Source organism: Balaenoptera ricei, chromosome 14 (genome assembly GCF_028023285.1).
Source record: "Balaenoptera ricei isolate mBalRic1 chromosome 14, mBalRic1.hap2, whole genome shotgun sequence".
In the NCBI taxonomy this organism is placed as follows: domain Eukaryota; kingdom Metazoa; phylum Chordata; class Mammalia; order Artiodactyla; family Balaenopteridae; genus Balaenoptera; species Balaenoptera ricei.
The window spans coordinates 40,567,751-40,588,717 of record NC_082652.1 but is presented as its reverse complement, the minus strand read 5'-3'; the positions used below and the strand labels follow the sequence as shown (position 1 = coordinate 40,588,717).

The 20,967-nt window shown below is 44.4% G+C and overlaps 1 protein-coding gene across 8 annotated transcripts in view; it reads left to right on the top strand.

Annotated features, from left to right (window-relative positions):
• ANKRD29 (ankyrin repeat domain 29) overlaps positions 1-20,967 on the top strand; it is a 41,804-nt gene that overhangs the window by 3,160 nt on the left and 17,677 nt on the right. For 2 of the 8 annotated variants that reach the window (XM_059894854.1, XM_059894853.1), the window contains exons 2-6: positions 6,975-7,085; positions 11,066-11,164; positions 12,436-12,534; positions 15,966-16,064; positions 20,030-20,128. In XM_059894854.1, coding sequence (XP_059750837.1) covers positions 6,975-7,085; positions 11,066-11,164; positions 12,436-12,534; positions 15,966-16,064; positions 20,030-20,128 — 507 coding nt within the window. Of the gene's footprint in view, positions 1-6,974; positions 7,105-7,979; positions 8,120-10,256; positions 10,838-10,950; positions 11,165-12,435; positions 12,535-15,965; positions 16,065-20,029; positions 20,129-20,967 lie in introns of those variants that run through there. The other 6 variants (XM_059894857.1, XM_059894860.1, XM_059894859.1 and 3 more) reach the window with 6 other exon arrangements.

The window sequence follows — 20,967 nt, the reverse complement described above, 5'->3', positions numbered from 1 at the left end:
GAGGTTTCTCCTGGTTGATGAAAATGTTCTGGAATAGTGGTGATGGTTGTGAAACCTTGAGATTAAACTAAAAACCACTGAATTATATGCTTTAAAAGGATGAATTTTATAGTATGTTCACTATATCTCAATAAAAAAGTATTTTAAGATGACAACAGGGAGTGCTGAGAAGGCTTGCGCATGGAGGGGATGATTGAGCTGAGTGCTGAAGTTCTCAGGAGGTGGGAGGGGCAGAGATATTGATGTTTTGTAAAGGGAAGGCCAGGATGCGGTCAGAATTTGGGGTGGGCAGAAAGGAAGGTGCCAACATTTTCAGCGAAGAAAATGTTCATTTTCAGCGAAGAAAATGTCAGGAAGCGACAACTACCTTGAGGTGAGGCAGGGGATGAGAAGGTGGGATGGCCTGAGTCTTGAAGCAGCAGAGATGTGTACACCTGGTGAGAGGGGCAGTGTCTGGAAGCCAGGTGAGGAGGGCCCTGCTCCATTCCCCACCCTAGGGCTGGGGTGGGAGCAGGCCCAGCCTCCACCAGGGAGGCAGAGGAAGCTCGGTGCTAAGTGAAGGAGAAAGACAGTTGATTTTCCAGCAAATGGAGGAGTTCCAAAAGGCACAGAGGGAAGGCTTGAGGGGGAGTCGGGGAGGGGAGCAGAGTCACAGGACAGTGACTAACCCTGCACTAGCCCCAGCTCACATCATACCAAACATATTAAAATGTACCCTCAGCCCACAATGAGAATAGCAACTTTTGGGAATTCCCTGGCAGTCCAGTGGTTTGGACTCAGCACTTTCACTGCCAGGGGCCCAGGTTCGATCCCTGTTTGGGGAACTAAGATCCCACAAGCCCTTTTATTGTACATTTTTGGAAGGATTTGTATACTATTGCTTTTAAAATTATTTAGCAACAAATAACATTGAATTTACATTTGTCCAGGATTTTTTCTGCAATTCAGTAGTTCTTGTATAGTGAGAAAATCAGACCTGCAGATTATATTCATGTGTCAGCGATATTTTATGAATACTAATTTTAGCGATTAGTAAAGTTGACAACATGTTACATTTCGTACATACTGAATGAAGTTTTCATTAACTTTGATTTTGGAGCCATAGATTAACTGTTTCATTTTCATCGGCAGCCGAAAGGCTTGTAGGCCCGAGGCCCTGGATCTCCAAGGCCTGCATTGAAAAGACCCAGCATTGTTGGTTGAGTCTGTGGGAGGATCAACAGAGCGCTGGAAACCACAATTTCGCTTCTTCTCGATGACTGAGTCACAACTTGTAGGGCTATTTGCTTCTGAACCACGTGGACACCCTTTTTTATCCTTTGTCCATTATGCTGTCAGCAGTCCCTTCTTGCTGGTAGCGCTTTGCCTCTCCAGTAAACTTCCTGTTTCACCCTTGGCAACTCCCAATTTGTTCTGGTTGGGAAAAGAGATACATGTTTGTTGGAATTGTTTTTAAAGTAAAAGCAAACTCAAAGTGCAGGTCTGAGTCTTTCTGTGGAATGAAGCTCGTGGATTTCAGTACATTAACTTTTGTCTTTATAACAGTTATTTCTCCAGGGCTGAGGTTGCCAAAAGTCTGGCACAATTTGGGGGTTAGACCCTAACCCAATGAGGGAGGTCACCATCCCAGGGGAATCATCACTAGATAAAGAATAATACCTAGGTCTTTGTTGAGCCTATCTTACCCAAGAGGATAAAGCATCTCAATACCAGGCTTCATCTTGGTGATGGAAATTGCTCATGTCTTGGCCAGACGTACAGGAACTTGTACGTTCCATCCATGTTCTGAAGGTATGTAAATTATCTCAAAATCAACTCCAGTTCATCAATCAGCTGAAATTTTTTGGATGAGCCACAGGAGAATAAATTAACAAAGCCATGTATTTTTTTTAACAGCTATATTGAAATACAGATCACATACCATATAATTCACCCAGCTAAAGTGTTCATTTCAGTGGTTTTTAGCATATTCACAGAGTTGTGCAGCCATTAGCACAACAATCAATTTTAGAATATTTTAATCACCCCAAAAAGAAACTATATACCTCTTAGCAGTCACTGTATTCCTCCAAACATCCTCGTTTCAGAAAACTGCTAAACTACTTTCTACCTCTATCGATTGGCCTATTTGGAACATATATGTGTTAAACAGACTTTAAACGTGGTCTTGAGTTCTGAGTTTGGAAACGCCAGTGTTATACAGGCCTACCTCTTAGGCAGAATGCCTGGGTGAATAAATCACTTACTTTTTCCTCTTCGGTTTCCTATCACTTATAGAAGTGTAATGATACTTACAACGCAGGGTTAATTCTCAGTTAATGTTTATTAAGCAATTCTGTAAATTTCAGCCGTTTAGCACAAAGTGGAACGGTGACATATCAAAAACCTCCTTCTGCCCGTGGTCTCTCAACCTTCCTTATCCCCTTGTTTAATGCAGCTTCGAACATCAGAGAAATTCATCGTTGAACAAAGCTAATGTTCTCTTGATTAGATTAATTATACAAATGAAATCCACATTATTCTCAACCCTTTTTTAAACCAATAGTTTAGATCTCTACCCCCTCTTAGCTTTTAATCAGAATTCCAGTTCTGTACAAGTAACAACTTCCCTTCTGTGTTTCTCTCCCCTTCCTTCCTGTATTTAATTTCTGGTAGTGTGCTAATGACCACTGTGTGAGCCAAAATTCTGGCAGTAAATAGGGGGAAAAAAGAGAAGGGAAGATGGCATATGTGGAAGGTTATACTCAGGTTTTCTCACAGCGGATAAGATATAGGATCTCTGACTCTGGACCCAAACAGACTTGGGTTTGAATCCTGTTACTTCCTAGCTGGATGACCTTACGTAAGTCACTTCTGTGCCTCAGTTTCCTCGTCTTAAAAATGGGAACAGTAACACCTACCTCATGGGGTTGTTCTGGGAATTAAAAGCGTTAGAACAGTGAGAGTACTCAGCACACTGCCTGATACAGAGCAAGAACCCAACGTAGGTTGTCACTGCCGTGATGACAATGTCACAGCCAACAGCCTGCTTGCAGAGACCCGAAAAACCAAGGAAGAGGTTAAATAGCAATCACACGATTGGTGAAGTGCCTTAAGATTTGTGTGAAGCATTTTCACGTGCATCATCTCCTTTAAAGGCTTAAAGGGCTGCCCTTTGTAAACAGCATTTTATGATTATGTGCAGATTGTACCCAGAGGAGGTTTGGAAGTTAACTAGGCAATGTGGTCTGTAGACCCCAAAGAGAAGGAAGGTCAGGGAACTTTTCATCTTGGCAGAAGAGGACTTGGAATGAGGGTAGGAAGGAGGTCACTGGGGTCCACACTGCCTATTCCTTGCTGTCTCAGGAGGAGAATTCCGCAGGAGGCAGGATGGTAGGACAGCTGAAAGCCCAGCCTCAAGCACCAGACTGCCTGGGGCTGAAGCCTGCCTTGTTGCTTCTCGCTTCTCACTTACGTCATCTGAGCAGTGCGATAATAATGTACCCACTTCCCCGAGCTGTGATGAGCATTAAATGAGCTAGTCTGCAGAGGATGTGCCACTGGTACGGAATAAGCACTTGGTAAGTATTAGCTCAGGATTCCTGCACTCCAGTAAAATGGGTTGGCCGCGGTGTGATAGGAGAACTTACGCATTGCTTTGCTAGACATTTCCACCTAGATGCCCCATAGGCATCTGAAACTCGGCGTGTGCAAATGTGTGCAAAGCTGAACTCATCACTTTTTCCCATAATCTGCCTTTCCACCGGAGCTTCCGACTTCCCTGAGTGGCACCACATCCGCCAGGCTCCCTCTCCCTCCGCTCCTGCACAGACAGTCACAGACCGAGACTACTCAGTTCAGCTCCTTGAAATTTCTCCCGTCTGTCTCATCCTGCCGTCCCCACGATCGTAGCCTCAGCTCACCATCTCTTCCCTGTCTGTACAGTGTCTCCTAACCTTGTAGACACCAGTCTCAGTCTGGCTCCAGTCCTCAGTCCATTCTTCCTGAGGCTGCCACGGGGACCTTCTAAAATGCAAAACTGGTGGTCTCTCCTCACCTTAAAGCCCTTCCTTGACTCCCTAGTACCCACCGGATGAAGTCCAAGCTCCATCACATAGCACGGCAAGTCCTTCAAGATGTGGCCCTGACTACCTGCCCTACAGCATCTCCTGCCCTCTCTCCCCCCACGTCCTTCACTCCAGCCCTTGCGAGCTAGTGACGGTTCCCAGGATGCCCCCATGTCACTGCATCAGCACCCTGCATGCCTAGGATGCTCGTTTCCTGCTGGCCCATAAAGCCATTGGAGCAGAGATCAAGGTTGACTGGTACCTCTAGTCCTAGCCCCTGGCCAGTGCCACTGTCCCGAGCACATGCCAGCGACCAAGCAAATGAATTCTCCTGGACAAGTCTTTTAAAGGGCTGTGAGGACTGTGCATCTAGAGCTCGCGTCTCTTGAGCGTTTGCTGTCAAAGCGCATTTGCACATATTACTTCATTTATCCTCTAACAGCCCATGACAGAGGTACAGTTGACCCTCCGTGTCTGCAGGTTCCACATCTGCCTATTCAACCACAGATCAAAAGTATTCAGAAAAAAAATTCCAGAAAGTTCCAAAAAGCAGAACTTGAATTTGACCAGCACTGGCAACTATTTACATAGCATTTACATGTGTAAGGTATCACAAATAATCTCGAGATGATTTAAAGTATGTAGGAGGAGATACATAGGTTATATGCAAATACTGTGCCGATTTATATCAGAGACTTGAGCGTCCACAGAGTTCAGTATCCGCAGGAGGTCCTGGAACCAATCCCCCGAGGATACTGACTATACTACCACTATTAATATCATTCTCACTTTCCTGGGGCAGAGAGAAATTAAATAACCTGCCCAAGGTCCCAGAACCGGGAAGTAGCCGGGCCAGGACTTGAACTCAGCTCTCTCTCACCCCAAATCAACTACTCTATCATGCCTCCACCTCCCACTATATCAAGCTCTTGAGGGAAAATGAAGGATTTACACCTTTTCCCAAAGCTCAGTTTCTAGAACCTTGTAGGAAACCAGGATGTCTAGCCCGTGCAGGAGAGGAATTCCCGAGGCCATCCTAAAGGCAGGAGAGGTTCCTGGCTGGAGAGCTTGTTATGACAATAGAAGTTTGTGGTGTGCAAATGGTTTTTTGAAAGGTATTTGGGGTTAAAGGGAAACAACAAAATCACTGAAAATGATTTACAGTTTATGACTCTCAAGGTTTCATGTTTCCAGAAAAGCCAACAGAGCTGTTCCATGGTGCATATTAAATTGTCTTCCTGACTCACCCTCCCAAACTTCATCTTGGCCTTGTGCAATCTCTCTATTAAAGGGGCATTGTTTTGTGATTTATTATACAAGTCAAACCAGCCTTGCCATTGCTTCACCCACTTACTAACAACTGTAACATCGGACCCAACCTGGTGCAAAAACCACAGACACTGGGTGTGAAAACTCCTGGGACAGTAAAACTTACACCTTCAGGGGAAGCAAATTGTTCACTTGGAATTTAAGGTGATCTTTTTCCTCCTAACTGAGCCAGGGAAGCATTCCAAGTATGTTTGTAATCTGCTTATCACTCCCCACTTTGCCACGCTCTTGTCCAAGAATGCACAAGAACACTAAGTTGTGTATGTGCTGAAGAGCTCCTGAAATTAAATCCTCACACCCACAGGTGCTGCCACCACTCTGCTGCCACTGGACTTTCACTTGTGACGGCTCTGTGGAGCAGCTGAAATTGTCGGTGTTCTCTTTTTAACTTAGCATTGGTGAGTTAGGTATTGTATGTAATACCTTATACATATACTTAGAAGACATATTGCATAAAAGACCCTCTGAGTCAGATACGTGCTTTAAGCCCACCCCAAAAAGTGTTTTTGTTAAACAATTTGAATACTAGAAAATTTCCTGAGACCAGCAGAATTCTTTATTAGTACCAATACTGAGTTCAGTTTTGCCTGTTGATTCTAACTTTGTAAAGAAAGTGGACAGAAGGAAAGAAACTAGTATTTGTAAGCATGTATGATGTGCTGGGCACCGTATCAGCCAATTAACCTGCATCATTTAATTTTTACCATAAACTTCAAGGCAGGTAATGTGATCTCCATCTGGGCAAGAGGAATCCAGGCCTCAGCGGGGCCAAGTCCGTTGCCCAGGGCTGGGGTGGAAACCCTGAGCTGTGTGGTTCTGTCTGTCCCTCACCCCCACCAGGGACTGTTCTCTGCAAATTCAAATTGATCTGTTTTAGAGAAGGTGGTGGTACTACAGTCAACTCTGCAGCTCTGATTCAGAAGAACTGTTCTCCAGCTCTGTTCCTTCCGTAGTTGTTCCAACGTTAACTTAGCAACTTTAAAATAACCCAGGAGTGGAGTGAAGGATCCACCCGAGGACTCACAGCGACATTTTCTGCCCAGAGTTCCTTGTTCTCAGCAGAAACCTCTGGCAAGTTCCAGCTGAAACAGAGAAAACTTGGTGGAGGGAAAGTGAGGCATTTACCCAGGCAGCTGGAATCAGGTAGAAAGTATTGAGGGCACAGAAAAGGCACCTGTAAACTCAGAATTGGGAGAGATTTTCCTCTGCTTAGAGGCAAAGAGAGATTTGGGAACACTTCAGGGAGGAAATAACATTTAAGCAGAACCTTGGCCGTGAAGGATGGGGGAAAATTCATTTCAAACAAAAAGGAAACTGTGAACAAAGACACAGAGGCAGGAAAGTGAGGACATTGGTGGGAAATAGGGTATTAATAGTGCTGTGTAATCAACAACACGGCTCTTCATCACAGCCCCATGGCTCTGGTATCTGCATCCCATAACCAAGTACACGACAATCACCTGTTGCCAGAGGAGCGCTCTGTCAAATGATCAGACACATCTGGAAGGTCTCCCTTTTGAATGGTAGTGCGTACTTGCGTAGAAGTGGTCGTGTTAATGAAGGTCGATTTTAAGATCCTGTTTTGTTTTGCTTCTGCAGAAGGAAACCCCACTTGCCAACGCGGCGTTCTGGGCAGCGAGGAGGGGCAACTTGGCTCTGCTCCGGCTGCTGCTGAACAGTGGCCGAGTGGACGTGGACTGCAGGGACAGTGTACGGACCGGTCCATTCGGTACACGCATGCTGGGAGCTCGCCGTCCCCCGCTGGCATGAGAGCGCCTGCTGAATACCCTTCCTTCGCAGTGCTTGTCCGCTTTTTCATGTGTTTGCTTGCTTCATCCTTTTCAAAAAGTCCGAAGTACCACGGGGAACTTCAAAACATACTGGGAAAGCCATTACCTGCATAAAACAGGAGGGGCCACGATAGGGGAAGAGACACGTCACTGGGAATCAGAATCGGCCAAGTCCAAGAAGAACAGGGGGAGATGATTCAGAACGGAAGGGGGCTGCCGCGGATGTGGGAGTTGGGTTTTTTTCTACTGAGAGATGGAAGCCTCCACCCAGCCTCTTATCCCTTCCTTACCTTTGCAAACACCAATACCCTCATCGGCAATGAAGGGGAACTAAAAACAGGTCCTCCCGCCTACGTTCAGGCATCACGGCGAGAGCCCTTCCCTCCCCGGCTAGAGGCAGCAATTTCTCTGTTCTCAGCAGGACGTCGCATCTCCGGGGACTAAGAGGACCACAGATGAGGAGAGAGGAGATGTTCTGATTTTAGGGATTAAACAGAAATGTTTTCACGGGAACCTTCTTGTTTTCCTGATAACAGGCTGTGCCATTTCCAGCTTTTTTTTTTTTTTAGAAGTGGTCCCTGATCAGATTCAGGGCCAGTTGCTTCTCGGAATGTTTGGTGATATTCTTTTTAAAGTTTAATTTTTATTTATTTATTTATGTATGGCTGTGTTGGGTCTTCGTTTCTGTGTGAGGGCTTTCTCTAGTTGCGGCAAGCGGGGGCCACTCTTCATCGCGGTGCGCAGGCCTCTCATTATCATGGCCTCTCTTGTTGCGGAGCACAGGCTCCAGACGCGCAGGCTCAGTAATTGTGGCTCACGGGCCTAGTTGCTCCGTGGCATGTGGGATCTTCCCAGACCAGGGCTCGAACCCGTGTCCCCTGCATTGGCAGGCAGATTCTCAACCACTGCGCCACCAGGGAAGCCCCCATTTCCAGCTTTTATTGCGCAAATTCGGTAGGTGATGTCAGCCACCAGCCCAAGCGAGGTATCAAAGTTTGCTCCACTTTGCCCCCGACCCGGGCATCAGTGCAGGACAGCTTGGGGTGCACCTCCAGACCCACTTGTAACTTTCTCCAGCTTGCTCTGTGTCCCAGAGTTGGAGCTGTCTGGCCTGCCCCAGGGGACTGGCTTCCCTCTGGCCTCTAGTAGGGTTTGGCCAGTGGGAGCGTTGGCAGGAATCAGAGGGAGGGAGGACGGGGATGTTGGGGAGTCTAGACCCCCCCATCCTGTCTGGCAGCAGGACTCTCACCCTCTCCGTCCTGGGAGCCACCACCTGTCCCTCGCGCCTTCGGGCCTGGGCTAGCAGTGCAGCTCCGCCGTTACTCGCTCCCAGTACTGTTCTTTGTAGTTTCCCTACATCCAGAGCATAGCCTTATAAATAGGCTCTTTATTAAACTTTGGTCCAGTTATCCCAGTTTGAATGTACCATCTGTTCTTTGCCAGGACCCAAACTGATATGGGGTCTTGGGCATCTGTGAACTGGTCGTCGGGTCTTACTTGGGTCTTGCTGGGCAGCAGTGCCACGCTGGACAGAACTGGAGTGGGGATGCCCGTTTTCATTGTGGCCTCACCCACTGACCATGTTGATGACCACTTTACTCCTTTTTCTTAAAGTCACCCCTTTTCAGACACCCCCTATGACCTTCTCCTGACTTCCAGCTTTGTGTAGCTTAATACATCCACAGATCCCTCCTCTTTTATTTATTTATATTTTTGGCTGCGTTGGGTCTTTGTTGCTGCACACGGGCTTTCTCTGGTTCCGGTGAGTGCGGGCTACTCTTCGTTGCGGCGCGCAGGCTTCTCATTGCGGTGGCTTCTCTTGTCGCGGAGCACAGGCTCTAGGCGCGCGGGCTTTGTATTCTGTTTCTCCTTTGTCCCAACCTCTGACTTTTCCTCAGTCGACCATGATGTAGAAGTGAAATACAATGTATAAAGGAGCATTTTGGTTATTTGTTTCATTCATCTTCCCTTACTGTAAAATAGATGAGCCTGATGTTTTTTATTTTTATTTTTAAATATCCAAGTTAAGTGTTCTGTGGTTCCTGTAGCTCATGATTGATTTGTAGTTTGAGACCAGTGTGACCCATGATGAAAAAATTTTCTCACCTCTCACGTAAAGGATACATTCATAGCTTGCCTGTTCAGACTGGCTTTAAATCAAGGAATCTTCTGTCTGAATGCTGAATAAAAATGTTCTCACATTCAAGAGGAAGTTAGTAACTCCAAGTTTGCTACTCTAATCTTGAAAAACATGGAGGAAGAAGTCCCCCTGAATGATGGGTGGTACCGCCGACATGAAGGTCTTACATTCAAATACCAAATGTGGTCACATGGGGTAGAAGAATATCATAAAGCACTTCTGTGAAGCCACTAGCTCTTCTTGATTCTACCTGTACTTTTACTTATAGCAAACAAGACTTTCCCCAAACTAGGATTGTCTTTCACACAAGTCAACAAAAACCAAATAATAATCTAACATTTACTGAGGCATCATAATATTATTTTAACATCTAACTCTTACTGAATATTTAACATTACTAAGCTAAGCACATTGCCTGAATTACTGCTTTTTCCCATTTAATTTAATCAGGCAGATACTTTTACTATTCCGCATTACAGATGAGGTGAATGAGCCTTTGAAATCTCCGATAACCAGCCCAGAATCATACTGTCAGTGACCACTCAACTATACTGCCTTCCTACAAAATCCCACAGATGTATTGAATATATAGCACGAGGCTTCTAAGAATCACCACCCCGTACCTAGTGAGGCTTCCTCACAGGCAGAGCCGTCTGTCTCTCTCGTATCCTCTCCACAGAAGCAGGCTGCTGACCACACAGGAGAGGTAGTTCAGATTACAGTTTCGAGCCCTTGAAAACAAATGTAAATTAAACCACAAAAGTCCACTTGAATTGGAATATCAGGTGGTACATCTCAAGTCCTTGAATCTTAAAGCTGGCAGAGACCTTGGCAATCATATCATCCAGCTCCTCATTTTATTTTTTATTTTTTTTATTTTTTTATTTTTGGCTGCGTTGGGTCTTTGTTGCTGTGCGCGGGCTTTCTCTAGTTGCGGCGAGCGGAGGCTACTCTTCGTTGCAGTGCGCGGGCTTCTCATTGCAGTGGCTTCTCGTTGCGGAGCACAGGCTCTAGATGCATGGGCTTCAGTAGTTGTGGCACGTGGGCTCAGTAGTTGTGGCTCGCGAGCTCTAGAGCGCAGGCTCAGCAGTTGTGGTGCACGGGCTTAGTTGCTCCACGGCATGTGAGATCCTCCCGGGCCAGGGCTCAAACCCATGTCTCCTGCGCCGGCAGGTGGATTCTTAACCACTGCGCCACCAGGGAAGCCCCAAGCTCCTCACTTTAAAGATGAAGTAAATGAGCCCCAAGAATTGTGAGCGGTGTGCCCCAGGTTACGCTGCTGGTTGATGACAGAGATGGACCCCGGGGCTCTTAACTCTCACTTCTGTAGTCTCTCTCGTTGCATCTTTACCTGAATCAGTTTGAAAATAAAGAATTCTAAACTCAGAAAACCAACTAGTACCACTTAACCCGCTTTTTTGCATTAATAACTGTTTTGGCTCAGGAATCATAAAGCGAGGCCATTACATCACTGCTGCCTCAAAATGCAGTAACCATGGTTCACTTGGACTGTGTGTCTGAAGGTAATGGAAGTAAGTGAATGTTTAAATTGAAAATTCCAGCCTCAGCAATTTGTCACTTTGCTTTTTCCTGTTTGGTCTGCATTATAAGATTATTCACGAGACACTTTTATTTACTGCGGGAGATGTTGCACTCAGCTCGGACGTGTCCTGGGAGGAGCTGACGTCTGCGGCATCTTCTCCTGGCCACCTCTCTGGTGTCACATGGCCTAACTGCTCATCTGTCTCTCCCCCACCCAGCACGGCACAACGCTCCTCATGGTCGCCTCCTATGCTGGCCACATAGGCTGTGTGAGGGAGCTCATCCTGCAGGGAGCTGACATCAATCTCCAGAGAGAGGTAAGTCAGGTTTTGCATGTGAGTAAGAATAATGCAGCTCTATTTACAATAGCCAGGACATGGAAGCAACCTAAGTGTCCATTGACAGATGAATGGATAAAGAAGATGTGGCACATATATACAATGGAATATTACTCAGCCATAAAGAGAAACGAAATTGAGTTATTTGTAGTGAGGTGGATGGACCTAGAGTCTGTCATACAGAGTGAAGTAAGTCAGAAAGAGAAAAACAAATACAGTATGCTAACACATATATATGGAATCTAAAAAAAAAAAAAAATAGTGGTCATGAAGAACCTAGGGGCAAGACGGGAATAAAGACACAGACCTACTAGAGAATGAACTTGAGGATACAGGGAGGGGGACGGGTAAGCTGGGACAAAGTGAGAGAGTGGCATGGACACATATATATACATATATATGGTATATATATATGTATATATATATATATATATATATATATATGGTCTTTATATTTATCTGTTTGGTTCCAACTGCTCAATTAATGTTCTTGGAGATGAAAACTATTGTGCATTGAACACAGTGGCCCTTGAGGACTTAAGTGTGTTGGGTTTAGAGGTAACCTGTGTGGTGCAAATAACGATGACGTGTAGGTCCCTGGTGACCCCCAGAATTCCCTGAGCCAGGTCAGTCTGGAAGAATAGCCAAAGAGAGGCCCTGACCTCACCCCGCGTGTTTTGGAAGCTGGAAGAGAGTGCCCGGCAGTGCTGTGGAACTGACGCTTAGAGCAGACTTCTTCCTCGGTTCATCTGTAATCCATTTTGCAATATCAGAATATTTGTCTCCTGAAGATGTACCTGCCATTGTTTTCTTTAGTTGGCTCTCTAGACGCATAGCATTTGCACACTTTGGTAGTCTCTAAAATTCATGTCTATTAAGAAGGTGAGGGATTTCCCTGGCAGTCCAGTGCTTAGGAGTCCACGCTTCCACTGCAGCGGTCATGGGTTTGATCCCTGGTCGGGGAAGTAAGATCCTGCATGTGCACAGGGCAGCCAAAAAAAAAAGATGAGAGTCTTCCTATTCTAGCCCAGTTTCCTCATCCAGACCTTGTTACATCTTAACATTTCTGGAACCCAGCAGCCTCCACACTGGTCACTTACCTGAACAAGGAATACAGTCTGTTCAAATATAGCCCCATCCTAGGCTGGAAGTTTATATACAAGGATTTTGTTTTGTTTTGTTTGCAAGCATATAAATCAAATGTAATGTAACCAAATATCTTTTAAAACCAGCCTGTCTCTCTCTCTCAGTCAGGTACAACTGCCCTGTTCTTTGCTGCTCAACAAGGACATAATGATGTTGTGAGATTTCTCTTTGAATTTGGAGCATCCACTGAATTTAGGACCAAAGTAAGAGAATTTTCTTGATTTTATACCTTGTTGAAGAATTTCAGCAGTCATGAGTTTTCATTTCTCTTCATCTATAGTATGAATTTTTGCTTTGCTTTTTACAAGATTTTCAAGCCTAAGAAGGTGGGTTTCACAAGGTTAAATTGTAATGATTCAGGGGTAGTCCTAGGAATCCAATTCAAAACATGACATTTTTACTTTGGGCTCACAATTGGAGAACTCAGGGTGGGAGGAATTGCTTAGATTCTTTCTTGTGCTGGTAACTTTCTACTCTGGGACACTGAATTTTGTTATCCGGATGGATACAGTAGCAGGTGCTTTATAACTTGCCCTGTTTTCATATGCTTTTTTCTGCTTCAAGGTTAATCCCAGTGCTATGATAGGAATTGTTGGAAGTATTAAGCCAATCCTAGTGAATCTGAGAGATTTCTAAGCAGGGTTTGGCAGGCAGTTTACTTTCTGAAATGTCCTCACTGAAATATATAACATATGATTACAGTTTATATAGTTGGGCAAGGAATTGTGGTTCTTGCTTTGAAGAAGTCATTCATTCTTCATGTTTGACATGTGGATAAGAAAACTGAGGCTGCAGAAAGATAAATTTTGTGTTCACAGCATGACTTTTCATGATAATGTTTTGTAGTAGAAGAATTTGAACTGCCAGCACATTGTAATTGAAAACTTATTTCTGTCATAAAAAATTACTTCAGTCATAAAAAATTCCTGAAAATTTGCCCTAGTTGGAAACTTTTAGGTTTTCTTAATTCATTGTATGTGATATTTTGATATCAAGGGAGTTTCCAGTGGAGTTTTTTTTCCTGTTAAAACACTATTAAGTAGATCTGAATTTCAGAAAGGGTTTCTGTCTTTTCTAAAACCTACTGTTGGACTGTGTACATGCCTCCAGACATGCTGAATATAATATACAGTAATCCAAAATACATGTGTACACATATTTTATATTAAATATTATTTTATTTTTAATTATAAAAGTGATAGGGCTTCCCTGGTGCCGCAGTGGTTGAGAATCTGCCTGCCAATGCAGGGGACACGGGTTTGAGCCCTGGTATGGGAGGATCCCACATGCTGCGGAACAACTGGGCCCGTGAGCCACAACTACTGAGCCTGCGCATCTGGAGCTCTGCAACAAGAGAGGCCACAACAGTGAAAGGCCCGCGCACCGCGATGAAGAGTGGCCCCCGCTCACCGCAACTAGAGAAAGCCCTCGCGCAGAAACGAAGACCCAACACAACCAAAAATTAATTAATTAATTAATTAATTAATTAATAAAAAAAAGTGATACAACTAAAAATAAAAAGTAAAGTTCTACAAACCTGACTCAACTCTGAACTACGTCAAATGATCGTGTGTGACCACATGGCTGCTTCATTCTTCTTGGCTAACAAGTTAATGCTGGCCTTTGTACATGAGCCAGTTTGTGCTGTCCCAGAAATCCATGGAACATGGGGCCTAGGGCGAGCAGTTCCACATGTTTCCATTAGGTCAACTGCAGGTCGCCAAGAGTTTTCCATGGGAAGAAGACAGTGTCAGGAGGCTTTGAGTTTTAATATGATCCTGTCATCAAAACTGACTTTGTGTCAACAACTGTTCTCATTGTAATTGAACCTATGTCCCCAAAAATGTGTTTTTTTAAATAAAAGGTATCAGCTCTTCTATGACCATCATCATGTTTTATCTATTGTCTAAACCCATTAGGCAAAGAGCTGGGAAGATTGACACAACAAAACTTGGACACGGTGCTCGTTGCTGCTAATAGCTTAATAAGCAACTTCTTAATGCCCACCCACCTCCACCTCCACCCACACCCACCAGCCTCAGCCCTCCAGTCTCTCTCCTCCATTCCCCACCCTTCAAAACGCAGCTCTTCCCACCACACAGCCGGGCCCTTGCTGAAGCCTTACTCAGCCATGTGCTTCCCCCAGCACCTTGCCTGCCTGTGAGTGCAGGACCACGTGCAGCAGTGTTTCTCCAAGGGAGGCCCACCTGCCTCCTGCACCTCCCTGTCACCTCACATGGCTGGTCAAATGCCTCTTTCTGGGCCTCACTCCAGACCTACTGAATCTGAGGGTGGGGCTGCGAGGGTAGCCACTTTGAATAAACACTCTATGCCCAAATTTAGAAACCACACTATCTTTTATTTATGACTCGTATTTTAGGACCAGATTCCACGTTCTTGGATTGTTTACAGTTAGCTCAAATGTCCACATACCCATTCACAGAGCCAAACAAACAACACAACAATCCTAGATGGGAAAAGAGAAAGCTTCAGCCCAGCACCTGAGAAAAACCATTAAGGGCTTCACGGACTTCCCTGGTGGCGCTGTGGTTAAGAATCCGCCTGCCAATGCAGGAGACACCAGTTCGAGCTCTGGTCCGGGAAGATTCCACATGCCGCAGAGCAACTAAGCCTGTGCGCCACAACTACTGAGCCTGCGCTCTAGAGCCCACGAGCCACAAGTACTGAGCCCGCGTGCCGCAGCTACTGAAGCCTGTGCACCTAGAGCCTGTGCTCCACAACAAGAGAAGCCACCGCAGTGAGAAGCCCGTGCACCGCAACGAAGAGTAGCCCCGCTCCCCGCAACTGGAGAAAGCCCACACGCAGCAATGAAGACCCAACGCAGCCAAAAAAAAAAAAAAAAGAGAAAGGGTTTCAGTTGACCACAAACTCAATGAGTCAGTATTTGGTGTGGTTGGCGTAAAAGCTAATTCTAATTTAGGCGCAGAGATAAAAGTAGAGGAGATGGAACCAAGGAATGTCCCATCGGGCCGCATCTACTTTGCAGTGCTCTGTTGAGTCCTAGCACCCACATCTTAAAAGAGGTCTGGACAAATTGGCACATGTTCAAAGGAAAATGCAAAGTAGGAGAGTGAGAAGCACATGGATTAGGCTGCAGTTATCCCCGCTTTCAGTGCATGCAGATCTCGTCCCGTGAAGGCAGGGGCCCAAGAGGGCTACTCCCTAAAAACACCTTAATCTCAGAGACCTACAACTGGGTGGACCCACAGGGAGAAGCCAATGTTTGCCAGTTGGGTCTCTGGTGTGAAACCACAGGAAATGATTGTGGTGATTCCAACACACAATTGATTGGTACAGACTTTCTGTTCTGTTTCCTTTATTGAGAGGCAAAGAGATGATTCTGCGTTTGACATGAGAAATTTCTAAATTAATTGTAATAACTTAGCAAATAGCTATAATATATCTCAAGCAAGTCACCCCAGTATACAACATAATGATGTCTTTAAGATGAACTCTGTCATGATTATAAAGAAAAAGAGATAAAAGAGGAAAAGTGAGTTTGTTATTATGTATGGGAAATTCTTTTCCAAAGTTCTCACCATGTGAAGAGCATCTGCTCGTGAAATTTGTGCTCTCACTGTTTTTAACGCGTTTATACTTCTTATGACCGCAGGACGGGGGCACTGCCCTGCTGGCCGCCAGTCAGTATGGGCACATGAAGGTGGTGGAGACCTTGCTGAAGCACGGAGCCAACATCCACGACCAACTTTATGTGAGTGTGTTTCAAGGGGGCTCTCGGGGGACACTTGCTCATTCCCTCATCACACATAGCATTGCAGTCTATGCCAGAAGTGGCATCTGATACAAATTACTACAGTTATCAGAGAACTTCAGGGGAGTTGTAAACAGTGTAGAATGATAGAGAAATTAAGAAAGTTGGTGATTAAGGTAAGACCAGTGGATTTAGGCATTAGGATATATGTATTAAAAGAGCAAAACATTCAGAGGTCACCAAAGAGACCAGTACTGAAGTCAGAATGTCAAGGGTTAAGAGAACGGGAGGTCAATGAGTGATAGTAGAAGGACAGCACTCACCTGAGAAGTATTAAAACAAGAAAGAGAGAAAGTTGATGCAAGATAGAAGTTTCACTCATTAGTTATATGCTCCTTTCCTTCTCGACAACCATAGACAATATAAATGCATTTATGTTTTACCGGCATCATAATCAAAGATGTCATTAAAGATGTCAATCTACTATATCATTAAATTTTTTTTCCAGGACCAAAAGTATTATGACATTTAAATAAAAATGTTCCTGACAACTTTATCCACCCTTCCAAAGTTCAATACCTATGAAATGAGTGATGGGGGAGGGTCCTCTTGTAACAACCCTGTTGAGGACTTGCTCCAGAATTTCTTGTCTGATCATCTCATGGATCTGAAAGGAACAGAAGAACCAATAAAGTATTCCTTGGTGACCTTCAGCTTACAATTGTATCAATGCATGTTAGGCAGAATAAAGAACAGTTTGAATATGGGTAAAAAAAAAAAAAAGTGACATCTGAGACATCAAAGGAAAAAGATAGAGTTAACCATGTGAGCTTTTTCTATGTAGAAACCCATAATCTTATTTACCCATCTTTGCTCTGCCCTTTTAAATCTCTTGCACATATGATATATTTCATGTACCTATGTAATTAAGAGCGTCAAAAATAATGGGATACATACTTATTTGTAACATGACAAGCCCAGTGTATGGACTTGCTGAAAACCAAAACAAGTCCTCCTGTTGTAGAGTTATTTGGGAGGAAGAACACAAAAAAGGAGAAATCAAGTTATTTGGAAGAGAAGTGAGGATGGGTGAATGAAGACCTCTGAAATACATGCACGCCATTGACCCTGAAAGGCATCCACTGCCAGTGTGGGTCTGTTTGCAGCTAACTGGCAATTAGCACATTACCCAAGCATTTTTAATGGTCACTCTAATTCCGTAGAATTTATGGCAAATGTTATTCTGGTTTTGGAGGAAAAACTAAAATATGGGGAGATGAAGTGACTTGACAGTCTCATGGTGAGGAGTGGAAGAATTCTTGCTTCCAGTTGTCTAGGAACCATATTTTAGGCTATTGTACCACTAGACATGAGTCCTATGCCCAGGGGTGCTATACTTTCATAGACGTGTAATGAGATGTGCAGGTGTGAACTTTTCCATTTGAACACCCTTTCCAGAGTTTACACAGATACCTCTGACAAATCACCAGCCTCTTTGAAATCCATAGAAACTAACCTTAGGCTCTGCACTTCAAAATCTGTTACCACTCTTTGAACCTGTAGCATTCCTGGTTCAATGACTAAACTACTTGACTGTGGTCTGAAGGAGTGATTCTCAACTCTGGCTGTCCATTAGAACCAGGGAGCATTAAAAAAAATTCCACTTCCTGGGCCCACTCCTGACCAACTAAGCTGGAGTCTCTGATGGCAGCTTGGGCAACAGGTGGTTCTGACATGTGGCCACATCTGAGAAACAGGGGTCTGCAGCTCTGTATTTCTTCAACTGTATATAGTGAAGTTGTATCTGAGAGTGTGTATGAGTATATGTATGTGCAGGTTGAATAGGAAGAGCCCCTGTCTTTGGAAAAGGAAAATGGGTTATGATTTTCGTAACATTACCATTAATAGTCAGCAGTCCAAATTGACTGTGGGTATAGATTTTGTACTGTTAGATAACATTCTTCCATAAGGCTCCTTGAAGCAACACTTAATTTTAGAAATGTAGAGTTTGGGGAGATCCCATTCCCATGGTAAATTCCTCTCTGTTGTAAGATAACCTAGAAATTTCATGCACCAGAACTTCCATTTTGTATTAAGACTTTTACCCTTACCTAAACAGTCCAAATATAAATGTTTCCATTAAAAACAGTTGAAATACAGGGCAGGGGGCAGGGAGTGTCAATGATTCTTGAAAACTTCTAGGAACAGAAATGTGTAACGCACAGTAAAAAAAAAATCCAATGCATGGAGATCCGTTTTGGAAAATTCCTAAGAGTTATCAGCTGCTAAGGGCAGGGAAGACTTTCTGTGGCAACACAGTAAGGAACAGCTGAAAATTGTATCCCCATATCAAACATTTGCTTAAAAATCTGTACAGGCTGAGACTTCCCTGGCGGTCCAGTGGTTAAGACTCCGAGCTTCCACTGCACGGGTGAGGGTTTGATCCCTGGTCAGGGAACTAGGACCCCACATGCCGAGTGGCTCGGCCAAAAACAAAGAAAGAATCTGTACAGGCTGATTACTTTTTTAATGATTGCGTTGAGGGCAGTCTGGCGGCTCAGCTGACACCCACTGGAAATTCAGCACCCTCTGCCTGGTTGGACTTGTAGGGAAGGTGCTTTGATCCTGTGGTTAGTGTTCCTAACATGAGGGGTGGTAATTAGCTGGGTTAACTAGTTTTCCACTTAGGTCTGAAAGTAATGAGGCTCACTCTGTCCTGTGAATGCTGTGTGAAGTAAGCACCTGGACAGGAGGCGTGCTCTCGACTGACCCATGTACTTGCTGAAATTAACCGATGATACGTCTTCAAGAAAAAAGAAACGCCCAGAAGATGTACAGGCCCCGTTAAAAAGAAAACTAAAGAAAATTGGAAACAAGCACTTGCTTTGGGCTTTTTATGCACGACTGCTTAGTCGTCTGTATAGGTATCGTTGGCGCCTGCTGGGCTGGCACGGAGAGAATTCATGGACATTCTTACCAGGGTGGGAATTTTGGAAGCATCTTGTGTTTTAAAGCTTAGAGGAACTGCATGTTGGGAGAACATGGATAAGGGAGCACGAAAGAGAAAGGAGTAGGGAATATCTAATTAAAAGGATACTTTTCATTCCCAATTCATTAAAGCACACAAAATAGATTTGAGGGATTTCTTTTTTGTTTTTTATTAACAGATTTTATTTTGTTTTTTGTTTTTTAATGAACACTTAGCGCTTAGTGACAAAAGGACTGCAATGGAAAATTGTGTTAAATGTGTATTTTTTTTTTTTTTTAAACAGACATTTCTTTCTTTTTTATTTATTTATTTATTTATTTTTGTGTGTTGGGTCTTCGTTTCTGTGCGAGGGCTTTCTCTAGTTGCGGCGAGCGGGGGCCACTCTTCATCGCGGTGCGCGGGCCTCTCACTATCGCGGCCTCTCTTGTTGCGGAGCACAGGCTCCAGACGCGCAGGCTCAGTAGTTGTGGCTCACGGGCCTAGTTGCTCCGTGGCATGTGGGATCTTCCCAGACCAGGGCTCGAACCCGTGTCCCCTGCATTGGCAGGCAGATTCTCAACCACTGCGCCACCAGGGAAGCCCCAATGTGTATGTTTTTTAAGTCTAAGTACAAGAGGGTAGACTCTGAGATCATGCAGCAAAAGCAGAAGGCAGCTAATGAGAAACCTATGCAGACAGAGGAAAATGATGATTATTTGGAAAACCTGAGTTTTCCAACTAGATGTATCATAAGCTGTATGACCAAGATTTTACAGAGTGAACAGTCAATTACATATGTCATAACTCATCCTTATACAACTGTCTATTTTAAACCTTACCTTTCAGCCTGACTTAGTGTGATGTTTTAGAACTGTTCTTCAATGAAGAAAACGCCACACATGTTAAAAGGAGGGGAGGGGAGGAAATAAAAATCTAATTTCTTTTATAATAAATGTGAAAGATGACTTGTTAACACTTTCAATTTGCTCTCTGTCAGGATGGAGCCACCGCACTCTTCCTAGCTGCCCAAGGTGGTTATTTGGATGTGATTCGATTACTGTTGTCCTCAGGAGCAAAAGTCAACCAGCCCAGGCAGGTAATGTTTGCGCGTACTGCATCGGGCGGTAGGTGGGGCGGGCCTGCGGTCCTGCGGCAGCACCTGCCTAAGATAACCAGTCAGCCCTGGGCGTCTTTAAACCCTTTCACCTCTGGGTAAAAGTTCATCTTTGATTAGGGTTTTCCCCCTTCTTTGCTTTGGGCTCACCCGAAAGCCTATGAAATCAGGCTGACACCACTATTCAGGATGTTTGGCGTCGGAGGTCAAGTACATACTCTGCCACCTCCTGTTCAAATAAATGATGGCTGTACTGGGGTCAGGAGAGTAGGCTAGCCTGGGACATAGGTAAATAGAGACAGGTCAGGTAGCCTTGCCCTTGCTCAGTCCCTCTGCTGATTTGCTGCCTTATCTCTTACCCACCACTTCTTGTGCTGAGCCAAAGAGGAGTCCATATTCTTGGAATCATTACTGGGTTCTGCATCTTCATCTCTCACGATTACAACACCATTGAGACTTCATTTACCAAAAGAAGATGTTATCTGGCAAATCAATTAACTGATACTTAAAGGAACAGGACTACAAGGTAATACAGGCCACATTTATGAATGGTAAAGAACCATCCAAATGGAAGGCATTATAATTAGCCTCTCATAACTATTTCTGCACTAATCCATTTGTTTTTAACGAAACATTTCATATTAAGGTAACATTACTTTAAAGGTAGTTTTCTAGGGAAAAGTCAAGCTGATAACTTACCAATAAATGACATGCAGGCAGATTCCCACTGTCATGTGGCCTGATATGGGAAGACCTGTATGCTCGTTAGTGAATAGCTATAGGAACCTTAAGGTCGGCCTGAGTTCTTGGCCACAGGCTTC